General features: G+C 29.2%; 1 protein-coding gene across 1 annotated transcript; it reads right to left on the bottom strand.

The window, feature by feature from the left end:
• Positions 1 to 2228: 2228 nt before the first annotated feature.
• LOC132255017 (uncharacterized) lies at positions 2229 to 3208 on the bottom strand. The gene is made up of 2 exons (XM_059742419.1): positions 2905 to 3208; positions 2229 to 2791 (listed from the first exon to the last, which is right to left on the bottom strand). The coding sequence occupies exons 1-2, from the start codon at positions 3005 to 3007 to the stop codon at positions 2523 to 2525; spliced, it is 372 nt and encodes a 123-aa protein (XP_059598402.1). The 5' UTR covers positions 3008 to 3208; the 3' UTR covers positions 2229 to 2522.
• Between the last annotated feature and the right edge of the window lie 11965 nt (positions 3209 to 15173).

The following is a 15173-nucleotide window of genomic DNA, read 5'->3' as shown; positions in this document are numbered from 1 at the left end:
ACATTAAAGCACCTAGAAGACAAGTCTTTGATTCATTGTACATAATTACGAGCCCGTTTGGGAGTAATTTTAAAAAACGTTTCTAACATTTTTAATAATTAAATGATAAAAAATTTCAAGTATTAGAAATATTAAAAGTGTTTCCTAAAAACACTATCAAACAGGTTCTACGTATCGTTAAGAACAGTTCTTCTTCACATTCAACCTCCCTCCTTTATGGGTGTTTTCATTTTTTTTTTTCCTACTCTTTACAAAGACTAATCTATCACATATGATGACCTCATTCATATTCACCTGCGAAAGTTCCATTTTTGATGACATGAATACCTTTTCAGCATTCTGTAAGCCCAAATCCCAACTAACATCTCATCTCATCTCAACTCAATAATCTAGGGCTAATCATACTAACCCAGTTTTGTCATTTTGGCTAATCATACTAACCCAGTTTTGTCATTTTTCTTGTTTAATAAGTAGATGATAAACCCTAATGTTGTGTCTTCAATGTAACCTTATCCCCCTTTTTATCTTATCTGACCTCTCAGTTATTACTTTTCCCTTATTTGTGGTGGCCTCAATTTTTTATTTATTTTATTTTTATGATTATATAATGCTTAATTTGTTGTTTATAAGAGGAATTGTAGCTATTGATTGAGCATATACTTAATTTAAAAATAAAAGTTAGACTACATAAAGCGTATAAAATGACCTCAAATTGCACGATTAAGGGCTTTGGTGATGTAATCTGACAGGTAAGATTTGGTCAAATAATTCCAGAGCTCAAGACAAGAGAGATGTCTGTCAATAGGTGTTTAATAAATTAGAGCATTTGGAGATCCAAACAAAATTTGAGAGAATTAAAGAATTGGGTTGGTGGTAAACAACATCTAGCGATCACATTGTGATCCACGCGATCTTCATTAGCTAATTAAATACAATTTGTAACAAGCTTTACCAAGTTCTAAAAAGCTTTTGGTCAAGCTGGAGACAACGTCAAAAGAAATGTTGCAAATTTTTATGTTTGGTTCTAAGAAAATATTAATGAAACATATTTGATTTTATTATAAAAAATATGAAACAAAATAAAATATAATTGATATTAATTAAAATTTAGGGACAATTGTGTTTTGGATCTAGTTGGGTCCAAAAATTAAGTTTTGATCCATATAAATTCACCATTTAAGTCTAAGACCTAGAGAAAGTGTGAAAATTGAGAAGAAATGATATGAATTTTTTATCTTTCCAAAAATGATCTTTATTGACTATGAAAAAAAGAGAGTAAAAAAACATTAATTTAAATTTTATTCCTTTTGTAAACCCGGATAAAATTTAATTTAATTTAGTGATTTGGAAAAAAATACACCATTTTCCAAAAAAATAAAAATAAATTATTATTATTATTATTGAAAAATCAAATATCTTGGAAAATATATATATTTAAAATTATGTATGTAAAAAATAACTAAAAGTATGTCAAAATTATTTTTTAAAAATGATATATTTTTAGAATATATTTTTTTTTAAAATTAGTCTTCTAAAAATAATAAATTTTTAAAATAATTATTAAAAAAAATTAAGATAAAAAAGTTTATCAAACATTATGGTAGAGAATACTCAAAATAGTTTTGAAGGGTATATTGGTCTCTTCACATTTTATATCATTCTCATCAATTATGCAACTTTTATGGACTAAATCTTAATTTTTGGACCCAGTTGGACTCAAAACACAATTGTCCCTAAAATTTATACATTTTTAAATTATTTAATCTATATATGAAACAAAATTTATATAATTGATTTTTTTTTTCCTTATATTTTTCATCAAAATCTTTGAGAATAAGACATTTGAGATTTAGGAAAGATAAGTTTGTGAGCTTTTGAGCTATTAACAAAAACTAGTTTGATTATAATAATGTTAAAATACGTAAGAGTATGGTTGACTCTTGGAAAATTTCGGAGGAAATGCAAATAAAAGAAAATTAAAAAAAAAAACATATAGAAAAAATAAAATATAGATATAAAGTTGATAAATTATTTTTATATATTTTTTTGAAGTGATTTTACTTATTTTTTATTTTTTTTTCTATATAAAGATTTAATGATTTAAAAATGCGTATCAATTAATTTTAATTATATTTGCTTTTTTTAGTATTTTTCATGGTTTCATGGGAAATCATTTCCCTTAATATTTTCTTTTTCATTTTTAGTATTTTTTAACATAGAGAGAGTAGTCCTAGGAAAAATGGGAGTCTTCAATTTGAGGTAACTTGGCCATGGCCTTTCATTGATCAGCAAATGGAACAGAAAAATATATTAAGAAAAGCCTAGTTGAAGTATGTTTTCAACTTGGCCAGCTGCTGAAGATGGCTAATTAGTAGTTGATCAACCACTTTTGTATCATATTTCCTAAGTACAGTGCTTTCATTACATCACTTTTTACATAAAGAATTAACTTCTGGATTTCACATCATCTTTGTCAACTGTCAACAGACTCAACACAACTTCCATTCTTATCTCTGTGTAGCTCATTGACTCAAATGAAACACCAGGGAAACAAGGCAAAGGCCAAGGGTACCACTGAGAAGAGTGATGCCAACAGTCCCAGCAGCCAAACCCACCAGGCCAAATAAATCTGATAATTGGGTATCCCTTTTGAGTTTGTAATTGTACCCTGGTGCATAGTTCCACCCATGTTCACGTCTGCAACACCTCTCCAGTCTCTCCTTTATTTGAACTTGTTCTATCCTTTCCCTTAGAACACTCAAGCTTGCATCCACCATATTGCTTTGTCTCCCTGCCAAAACAAAAGAATGGAAATTAAGCATCAAACATGGTAATTAATCCCTTTGAAACTTTTCTCTTCAGTATTCTATATATGCATGACAACACAAGTGCATGGTTGGTTACCTTCATCTCTAAAGCTCTGAGCTCTCACTCGTAGGCGTCTATGGCTGTTGTGCTTCAAGGATGGTCTGATTACAGTAGAGAAAGCGGGTGGAGCAGAAGCCATATCGCTCTTACTTTTAGGCCTTCGAGGTATATATTATCACTGTTCAAACAACTGGACACTAAGTAAAATGATAGCAAAAATTTTCTCAAGATGGGAAACAGAAGGATATCTGAAAAATTATGAATCTGGGATGCTCTTCTGAAGTGGGTTTGGGTTTCCTTTTCAAGTGAGCAATGTTAAATTGATGGGAGTTTTCTCAGTACAGTTGCTTCTTCCCTGTCTTCTTATATAGAAGGGGAGGTTGTTCAGGTCAACAGACCGTGTAGTTCATATTATAATTAATTCCTTCAGATGTCTCTATAAGAAATGTGATTCAAATGATAAAAATTCAAAAGAGAGTGAAGCACGCTGGTGATGGGCAAGTCAATATTTAGCCTAACACAGACATAGTTGGGGTCCTAATTAGCTTAAACAAATGACTAGTGTTTGGAGTTATGTTTTTGGATCTACTGTAATTACCCGGTAACGGGATTCTTCTGTTAAGGTCTGAAATGGAGACAAGAATAGATTCTACAGCTATCTATAAAAGCTGGTGGATGATGTGAAGAGTGAGGTAACAAGGAAGGCATGCATCATGTATATCCATTGGCAAAACCTATGTTTAGCTAGCCGCCATGTGGATTGAAATCAATAGCTAAGAGTGAGAAAATGCCTGGAGGTTCTGGATTTGTGTAACATCCCCCTCGAATTGTAATTTATCAAAAAAAAAGAAAAAAAAGAAAAAAAGAGAGAGAGAGAGAGAGAGAAGATAATGTTCTGTTTTGGAAGTGCAGTTTCTGAAAATTTGTGTACAATGTTTTGTGAAACAAAAATATGTTCGGAATTGAGAAGTCTTCTTACGCCATTTAAAAAGAGGACACTGAGGGGAAGGTTGTACAGCTTTCTCCAACTTGCTTTATTAGCGGTGAAATCTATAATCTAAAATGTTTTTGACTTGTTTTATATATATTTAAATATATTTTAAAAATAAATTTTATATGTAATGTTTTCTCTTTAATCATTTTTTATGCTTGTATAATTAATTTTTAAAATAAATTTAAAATAAATGAAAATAATTAAAAGATGTTCATTAAAAATACTTTATTTTCTATTTCTTAAAATAAAAAATTATTTTTTATTTTTTATTTTTGTTATCAAATGTGTTATTTTTAAAAAAAATTTAGAGAACATAAACCATTCTAAAAAATAGTTTATTGTTATAACAAAGTGGAATAAGAAGAAGAAAACAAGAAAGAGGGAATGAAATGCACGATAAAAACTTGATAGATTTTCATTATGGGTTCCTCCCTTTTATAGGGAGTCCTAAAGAGATATTATAAATGATCATCCACAAGTTATCATAGTGGTACAGAATCTCATATTTTATATCACTTTACCTTGTATGATCATAAGAATATGGTAACTACTTCGTTAAAAACCTTACTAATAAAACCCAGTAGGACAAAACTTGAATGAAGGAAAAAAAAAAAGTGCATTATACCCATATTAGCTTTCTCCCCTCATGTAGACATGATTGTGATTTCTTCAACACTTCAATTGGTAGATCTCTCAATCTCCATATTTCGATATCATACCTTAACCTTTTCAATGTGGTCGAAGGTAACTCTTTTATGAATAGATCTGCTAGATTATTACATGACTGAATCTATTGAACATCAATTTTACCTTTCTCATGAAACTCATGGGAATAGAAGAATTTAGGGGAGATATGCTTAGTTTTATCACCTTTTATGAATCCTCCTTTAATTTGTGCAATACAAGCAACATTATCTTCATATAACTTGGTTGCATTGCATTTGATGGAGGTAGTTCACATGTTCCTTAAATATGTTGAATCATTAACCTTAGTCATACACATTCACAACTTGCTTCATGAATTATAAGACTTTCTGAATAATTTGAAGAGGTGGATACCATTGTTTGCTTGATTGATCTCCAAGATATTGTCGTACCATCATAAGTAAAGACATATCCTATTTGAGATAGAGCTTTATAAGGATCTAAAAAATATCCTACATCTGCATATCCAATCAATTGTAATTTTGATTCTTTTGAATAATATAGGCCTATGTCACTTATTTCACCAAGGTATCGCAATATATGTTTAATCCTATTCCAATGCCTTCTAGTTGGGGCAAAACTATATCTTGCTAGTAAGTTGATAGAGAATGCTATGTCTAGTCCAGTATAATTTGCAGGATACATTAGTGCATCGATTGCACTAAGATAAGGTACTTCTAGGCCAAACAATTCTTTATTTTCTTATTTAGGACAAAACAGGTCTTTGTTCACTTCAAGTGAATGGACAACCATGAGGGGAATCGAGTGGATGCGATTTGTCCATATAAAATCGTTTTAATACTTTCTCCATATGTCAATTGATAGACCAATATGTCATTTGAACAATGCTTGATCTACAAGCCAAGACAATATTTTGTTTTCCTTAAATCTTTCATTTTAAATTCCTTTTTTAAATAATTGGTTGTTTTTGTGAGCTTTTCAAGAGTTCCTATAAGGTTTTAAATTATCCACATATATTACAATTATTGTAAGCCTAGTTTTCAATTTCCTGATAAAAACACATGAGCAAATTGGATTATTCATATATCTTTTTTTTTTTTTTTTAACAAATACTCACTCAAACGATTATACCACATGCGTTTAGATTGCTTCAATTCGTATAAAGATCTTTGTAGTTTGATTGAGTACATTTTTCAAGGTCTTGGATTAGTTGCTTCAGGCAATTTGAATCCTTCAGGGATTTACATATAATTCATATATATGTAAAATGATAGGAAAATTTTTCTCAAGATAGGAAACATAAGGATATTTGAAAAATTATGAATCTAGGATGCTCTTCTGAAGTGGGTTTGGGTTTCCTTTTCAAGTGAGCAATGTTAAATTGATGGGAGTTTTCTCAGTACAGTTGCTTCTTCCCTGTCTTCTTATATAGAAGGGGAGGTTGTTTAGGTCAACAGACTCTGTAGTTCATATTATAATTAATACCTATAGATGTCTCTATAAGAAATGTGATTCAAATGATAAAAATTCAAAAGAGAGCGAAGCACGCTGGTGATGAGCAAGTCAATATTTAGCCTAACATAGACATACTTGGGGTCCTAATTAGCTTAAATAAATGACTAGTGTTTGGAGTTATGTTTTTGGATCTACTGTAATTACCCGGTAACGGGGTTCTTCTGTTAAGGTCTGAAATGGAGATAAGAATAGATTCTACAGCTATCTATAAAAGTTGGTGGATGATGTGAAGAGTGAGGTAACAAGGAAGGCATGCATCATGTATATCCATTGGCAAAACCTATGTTTAGAAATCAAGAGAGAGAGAGAGAGAGAGAGAGAGAGAGGAGATAATGTTTTGTTTTGGAAGTGTAGTTTCTAAAAATTTGTGTACAATGTTTTGTGAAACAAAAATATGTTCGAAATCTAAAATATTTTTTACTTGTTTTATATATATTTAAATATATTTTAAAAATAATTTTTATATGTAATGTTTTCTCTTTAATCATTTTTTATGTTTGTATAATTAATTTTTAAAACAATTTAAAAATAAATGAAAATAATTAAAAGATATTCGTTAAAAATACTTTATTTTCTATTTTTTACAATAAAAATTATTTTTTATTTTTGTTATCAAATGTGTTCTTTTTTTAATATTTTAGAGAACATAAAAATATTCTAAAAAATAGTTTATTGTTATAACAAAGTGGAAGACAAAGAAAAAAACAAGAAAGGGGATGAAATGCACAAGAAAAACTTAATAGATTTTCATTAGGGGTTCCTCCCTTTTGTAGGGAGTCCTAAAGAGATATTATGGATGATCATCCACAAGTTACCATATTTTATAACACTCCCCCTTGGATGATCACAAGAATATGATAACTACCTCGTTAAAAACCTTACTAGTGAAACCCAGTAGAACAAAACTTGGACTAAGGAAAAAATAGTGTAGTATATCCATATTAGTCTTCTCCCCCTCATATAGACATGATCATGATTTCTTCAACACTTCAATTGGTAGATCTCTCAATCTTCACATTTCGACGTCATACCTTAACATTTTCAATGTGGTCGAAGGTAACTCCTTTATGAATAGATCTACTATATTATTACATATCAATTTCACCTTTCTCGTGGAGCTCATGGGAATAGAAGAATTTAGGGGATATATGCTTAGTTTTATCACCTTTTATGAATTCTCCTTTAATTTGTGCAATACAAGTAGCATTATCTTCATGTAACTTGGTTGCATTGCCTCTGATGGAGGTAGTTCACATGCTTCTTGAATATGTTGAATCATTGACCTAAGTTATATACACATTCACGACTTGCTTCATGAATTATAAGACTTTCTGAATAATTTGAAGAGGTGGCTACCATTGTTTGCTTGACTGATCTCCAATATATTGTCGTACCACCATAAGTAAAGACATATCCTGTTTGAGATTGAGCTTTATGAGTATATGAAAGATATCCTGTATTTGCATACCCAATCAATTGCGATTTTGATTCTTTTGAATAATATAAGCCCATGTCACTTATTTCACAAATGTATCGCAATATATGTTTAATCCTATTACATTGCTTTCTAGTTGGGGCAAAACTATATCTTGCTAGCAAGTTGATAGAGAATACTATGTCTGATCTAGTAGAATTTGCAAGATACATTAGTACATCGATTGCACTAAGATATGGTACTTCTGGACCAAACAATTCTTTATTTTCTTATTTAGGATGAAATGGGTCTTTGTTCACTTCAAGTGAACAAACAACCACGGGGAAATCGAGTGGATGTGATTTGTCCACATAAAATCATTTTAATACTTTCTCTATATGTCAACTAATGGACCAATATGTCATTTAAACAATGCTCGATCTACAGGCCAAAACAAAATTTTTTTTTCCCCAAATCTTTCATGTCAAATTCATTCTTTAAATAATTGGTTGTTTTTATGAGCTCTTCAAGAGTTCCTATAAGGTTTTAAATCATCCACATATACTGCAATTATTGTAAGCCTAGTCTCCGATTTCTTAATAAAAACACATAGGCAAATTGGATTATTCACATATCATTTTTTTTTTTAAACAAATACTCATTCAAGTGATTATACCGCATGCATCCGAATCACTTTAATATGTATAGAGATCTTTGTAGTTTGATTGAGTAAATTTTTCAAGGTTTTGGATTAGTTGTTTCAGGCAATTTGAATCCTTCAGGGATTTGCATATATATGTCAGTATTTATAAACTCATATAAATGGGTTGTAACAACATCCATGACGTAGATATCTAGTCATTCAGAGACAATTAAACTTATTAAATATTGAAATATGATTGCGTCCATTAAAGGGGAATAAGTTTCCTCATAGTTTATACCAAGTCTTTGAGATAAACCTTGAGCAGCATGTCATGTTATATATCTTATGATTCATCATTCTCATTTCGCTTTCTCATAAAGACCTATTTATATCCAACATCTTTTATGTTTCCAGGTGTTTAAACTATAAGTCCAAATACATTTCGTTTTGCTAACAAGTTTAGCTCTATTTAGATTGATTCTTTCCATTTTGGCCAATCATTCTTTTTTCGACATTCATCCACAGTTTGTGGTTCTTGATTTTCATTATTTCTCATGATGTCTATAACCACTTGGAATACAAATATATTGTCTATGAATTAGTCACTATGGTTCCTTGTTTCTCCTGTGTGACTCATTGAGATCTCTTTAGTTTTAAACCGGTATTTGATCAATTTATGCCTCTTTAAGGGCTTACAATTTATCAAGTTGGGTTTTCAAGAGTACCAAACTTTTCATAAGTTTTTCCTTTTCTTTTTCTAGGAATTGAATTCTTTGAGCCAATAAGTCTATCAAGCTTCAAACGTGTCTCAGATTCACTTCTATGACATTCTTTAATTGTCCTTCAAGGACATCAATATGTGTCCGGGTATTCACAACCGATATGCGTGACTTTGTTACTTTCTTTATATTTGTGAAAACATTAGGTCACTAATTAGCAAGTCCTTACAAATGATTAATCCTCTAAACTTTTAGTTTGCACTGCCTTGTACAAGGATCAAGACAAGACAAGGAGAATACACCATGTAATGTTTCATCATTCTTTTTGAATTGACTTGCCTCCCCATAATGGTGGGAAAATTGTCCCTTTAAACTAGAAAATTTCATAACATGTAATAATATCCTTCAAAGGTTCAAATATACCAACGATTAGTTGAAGAATCTTATGGTTCTTTAATGAATATCCATGTGACATTTCAAGGAGTTGATGCATCATTGTTCACCCTGGGGGACCAAGTTGGTCATCTCATATTCTTCTAGATTTGATAGAACATCAAGTATCATTCATATGGATTTGTGTTCTACTAGTGACATTATATGAGCTCGTTTGGAGCTTTCAATAAGATTTTCATAAATTGATATATGTAGTAATGACATCAATTAACTAGTGACATAGTATGAGCTCTTCTAGAGCTTTCAATCAAGTTTCCATAAACTGATATATGCGGTAATAACATCAATTATTACATATTGTACAATTAATGAGACAAACATCTTAGAATATACTTATTAAGCAATCAATATTATATGTAAATAAAACATAAACATGTATTAGCAAATATGATATGTAATATATTAAATAAAAAGACACAGCATAAGAAAGTAAAGATCCTACATGAGAATTTAACAATAAACATTTTTCGTCACCAATCAATCAATAAATTTTATCATTAGGATTTCTAAAGAAAGTTATATTAATCTAGGTTAGATATATTATCCTTCTATTTACTAATCTTTTTCTTCTAATTTTGGTAAAAGTCAATGAAATGTTTGATCGTATGACCAATATGCATTAACAATCATTTTTTGTTCAACTTTATTTTACAAACCTAACCTTTTTTTTTTTTTTTTTTCATTTCACCACTTTTGGTGGTAGGATCTAAATTTCTTCTTTGGAAAACAATCACCTTCATGGATGAAGAAGTTATTATATACTAGATTTAGATCATATTCTAGTCTATGATCATATTCCTAATCGGTTACATTCACTTCGGGAAATAATTCCAATCCGATTAGAAAAAATTGGTGGTTATTAATGGAAAACTGAGTATTCTCAATTACATCTAGTTATAGTGAACTTAGAGGAGGATCGTAGTCTTTTAGTGACATATCTTTCTTTTATATTATTCTAAAGAACTAAAGGGCTATCATATTTTAATGACATATAAATTACATACAATAACAAGAAAAATAGAAAACTAAAAATATTTAAATAAATTTATAAATGTGAAACATTTAACTATGTTTTTTCATGAAACATGACAACTATTTTAAAATAAAGCATGAAAATTATAGATCTAGCTAGATATTTAAACCTTCATATCTAACAGAAAGAATACTAATGTATAATCCAAATCATAGAAAAGTAAGGATTTCAATAATTGAATTCTTAGAAAAGAGAAAAATTCATATTTCTTAACTTCAAGCTATAAAAATATATAAAATTCTTATAGCTCTAGGTTCTAAGTAAAACAATAAAGTTTATATCATAATACTTATAATAATCTCTATTTAAAGTGTAATATATATTTTGTTTCACATATATGATTTCATGTCATAAATTTTCTATATGGCTTCTAGCTATGAAAGATTATAAAATTAATTGTTCCACATAGATCTTAGCCATGAGAAATTATATAGTATTAACCTTTTTTTTTATTGGTATAGCTTTTAGCTATAATAACATATAAAATAAAAATCTCTATAGTTTTCATTTATAGGAAATACCTATTTTCTTTCATAGAACTCCAGGCTACAAAAATATTTTACATATTTTTTTAAGATATAAAAATATATACAAAAAATTTCCATATAGCTTCGGGCTTTAGGCTATAAGAATATATAAAAGTTTTTCATATAGCTTTGGGCTATAAGAATATGCAAATTAATCATTTATATAACTTTAGCCTATAACGATATACAAATTATTTTTCATGTAGCTTCAGACCACCAAATACAAATTATTATATAACTTTTAATTATAAGAATATATAGAAATATACACTTTCATTCTCTACATAGGTTGATCATGATAAACAATATTTTTCATAACTTTTGCCTATAAGAAATTTTCGGTATAGCTTCTGGTTGTATAAAATTAAAATATTGATATTTACAAGTTTCTATTTTGAGTACAAAAAATCTGGTTTATATAACTTTTGACTATGAAAACATTTTCTGTATAGTTTCTACTAAACATTCTATTTTATCGTAACAAAAATGTATAAATTTATACATAACTTCAAGTTATGAAATATTCATTGTATAGCTTCTAGGTATAAAATTTTGTTTTGTATAACTTCCAATTTACAATATAATTAAAAGAAATTAAAGGCTAATATCTTACATAGCTTCGAGTTATGATTATTTTTTTAGAACAATAAAATGTGTAAATTTGTACATAGCTTTACGCTATGAAGAATTTATTGTACAAATTTGTACATAACTTTAGGTTATGAACTATGCACTGTGTAAATTTATATATAACTTCAGACTATGAACTATTCATTTTATAAATTTGTACATATCCTTAGGTTATGAACTATTCCTTTTATAACTTCTGACTATACAATATTGTTTTGTGTAACTTTCAATTATATCGTATAATTAAAAACAAATAATTAGGAATCATATATATAACTTTTGGCTATGTATTTGTAATTTTGTAATTTACCCTATAACTTCTGGATATAAAGATTGCACATATTTTTCATAACTTTTGGTTATGATTTTTTTTCATGATTTATGACTAAAAAGAAAAACATATTCTCTAAGTAATATTTATACATATTTATGTACTCACATAAAATAAATGAAATAGAAAATCAAACAGTATCTTTATTACATATATAAATAAAATAGAAAATCATAATATAAGTTTATAACATATCTTTCACGTTATAAAAAAGAGAAAGAAGTCTTTCTATTTCTTTAGTAGAGACTACTTATATTGATAACATGTTATAACAAAGTGAAAGAAGAAGAAAACAAGAAGGAGATGATTAAATGCATGAGAAAAATTGAATAAATTTTTATTAGGGTTCCTCCCTTTTATATGGAGTCACAAAGAGATATTACGGATGATCATCTATAAGTTAGTATAGTGGTACAAAATCTCATATTTTATAACATTTATCAAATTTTGGTCCTTATAACCATCCATTATTTTTACTTCCTCATTTGGAATTCTTTATTTTCATTATTAAAAACAAGAGAGAGAGATAATAAAGTTTTCAAGATTAATCTTTTAAAGGAAGCATTTAATCAATGGATTTATTATTTCAATTCCATTTTAATGGTTATGTAAAATCAATAACATTGAATCTTTTAGGTATTCTCTTGGAAGAGATTTGAATTTAGGATTAATTTATATAAAATAAATTCGGAATATAGCTAGATAAATTGATTTATATATGGAGATAGGAAAATTGTATATATCTAGATCACTGAAAAATAAAAAAATAAAAAAAATCCATTGGAGAATGGAAGAAAGAGTACACACCTGAATGGCCAACTGGTTTATTGGTTTATGAGACTGTTACATGGTTGAAGGAAAAAGAAAAGAAAAGTAAAATATATATATATATTTTTATGGGTTTCAAATTTTATGCTGTTGAATTGTCAGAAAAAGAAAAGTTTGAATTAGGTGGGTTGGAGATGAGGAAAAAAAAAGAAGGAAAATAATAATAATAATAATAATAATAATAATAATAAGATGGATTCTTAGAGTTTTAGTTTAGATAAATAATTGAAAAGGGTAATTACCAACATATTTGGGTATAAGAGTTCATATAAATTGAGAATTACCTTTAGATTAAAATGATATTACTTATAAATAAAATTAAGAATTAAAGTACTAAAAAAATATTTGGTAGGATAATATTAACATAGAATATTAATAAAAATGTCGAATCATAATTTTACATAAAAAGACAATTGGAATAATTATTTTTGAATTATGTTATGAATTTAGTTTTTCAATAGCAAGGGTTTCAAAATTTTGAGTGACTTTTTTTAGATCAGAATTAATAGTATAGTAAGTCATTTTATAATTTGTTATTTGTTTACTTTTGTTCTTAAAGTATCAAAATATTCGATTTTTTTGAAATGGATCAAGTAATATTTTCTTAAAATGTGATATGATTTTGTTTCTTGTTTTGTAAAATAAAATTGAAATATCATATCATTTGTTAATTTTTATGCAAGTGAGTTTTATCTTTTAATTTATTATAATGATTTGAAAACTTTGGTTACTAGTGAACCAGTTGTCGACCTTTGTTACCCTTGATGAAGGTAACGATGTGACACAATCCTAACCAATAAGGGTATTATTGGTCTTTGGTATATTATTGATTAGAAATTATTCGGTCCACCAAAAACAAGAACAAATTAAGGCTTCCAATGCAAATTCCATTATTTACTCATGATGTTATTGTTAGTGAACCAAAGTAAAATGTTATTTAAAAAATACCTTTTGAATATGAACTAATTATACAAAATATATTATAATATTTTTTAAATTAAAAGTGCTTAAATTTTCGAAGAAAATGAATTTAAATATTAAATTAAATAGGTTTACCTGTTAATTGATTTTTATAAAAATATGATGTATTTTCATAATTTAATTTTGCACTATACTATCAAGTCACCAATGTCACCCTTCTCTATGAAACAACTTTAGAATTAACTTCCTTTTTTAGAATTGACTTCCTGAAGTGGTTATTGTGGCCTGAATTATCAGAATCTAACAAGCCACAACCAAATGAAGTCCCCCCATTCAACTCAAAGACTGAATCTTTCAGGGAGAATTAAACAAGCACAAATTTTGATCAACTTCACCAAACCAACATTTGGCAGCGCATAAGGGCCAAGCTGATTACCGCTAGGTTCAACCCATCTATCCCCTACCAGCCCATCTCTTTAACTAATGGAAGGGTCTATTTTGTTGGGAAAGGCTTGTTTTTTCTGGGTACAGGGCCACGCTGACCATTCTTAAATAAAAGGAAACACACCCTGTTTTTGTTTGTTTGTTTGTTTGTTCATGCCGGGTTCAACGAAAATCTAGCGAAAGTCTTATTTGTTGGGATGGAAGCCAAGATTCGCAGGAGACTGAGTCCTTGGGCCCCTCTCACGGAGAGTCCTAGCTACTTTTTTTACTCATGGAATAAAGTATGATTCTTCTGCTTTCTTCTAATCTGTCCGATGAGCCGCCCTTTACGTTCTGCCATGTGAATTTTGGGAAGACTAGAATGACAAAGCACATGCATATTAACCATAGAGGATAAATTCAAGTTCTATGTACTGAACTCAATAACATCTTCTACTCAATACGATCTTCACACGCAAAAAAAAAAGTTGGAATATTTAAAAAGAAAAAGGGGGGAATTCCTGCAGTATTGTTTCTGTTGATGTTAGCAACTCTAAATTTTTGGTCTGTATCACTTCAAAATACTAATCATGTACCATTGTAGGTGCCTTTGCTTGGATGATTACTTGTCAGGCCATAAGGGTTGAGAATATGAACCCAAGAGGATGGATTAATTAACTTCATGCAGGGATAATTCTCAAGGCACTACTGCTGAGCTTGCTCGATCTTTCTTTAAGCCAAGGGTAAATGGCTAGCCCTTCACTTTTAATTTTTTCGTCCTAAGTTTCGTCAAAGTTGGTGTAGGAAATTGTCTCACCTCATGCGTAAGAAGAAGTGCAACTTGTACATAGATGTATATGAATGCATGCACAACCGAACTCAGCATTGGCAATTAGGAAGGGCCACAGAAACAAAAGAGGTAGGGATCTCTAGACTAGCCCCTTCTGAAAATGAAGCCCCATACACTTTTCTTTAAGATCATCAACCACATGTTCTTGTTTTCAACATCTTCTATGCCAACATGCTCTTGTGTTTTGCTAGATCATGGTCAAGTTTTTGATATGACGGGCCAACTATATGATGATGTTTCAGCTCCGTGCTTTTGATTGAAGGAAGATGCATTGGTTGTCAAAACCAAAGCAACTCCTGGGCGTGGGTGTGAAAGGAGAATTTCACCAGGCAATTAAGGAATGCAATGTGGCATTAGA

The sequence above is a fragment of the Vitis vinifera genome, chromosome 14, assembly GCF_030704535.1.
Source record: "Vitis vinifera cultivar Pinot Noir 40024 chromosome 14, ASM3070453v1".
NCBI lineage: Eukaryota > Viridiplantae > Streptophyta > Magnoliopsida > Vitales > Vitaceae > Vitis > Vitis vinifera.
This window is presented reverse-complemented; position numbering and strand designations above follow the sequence as displayed.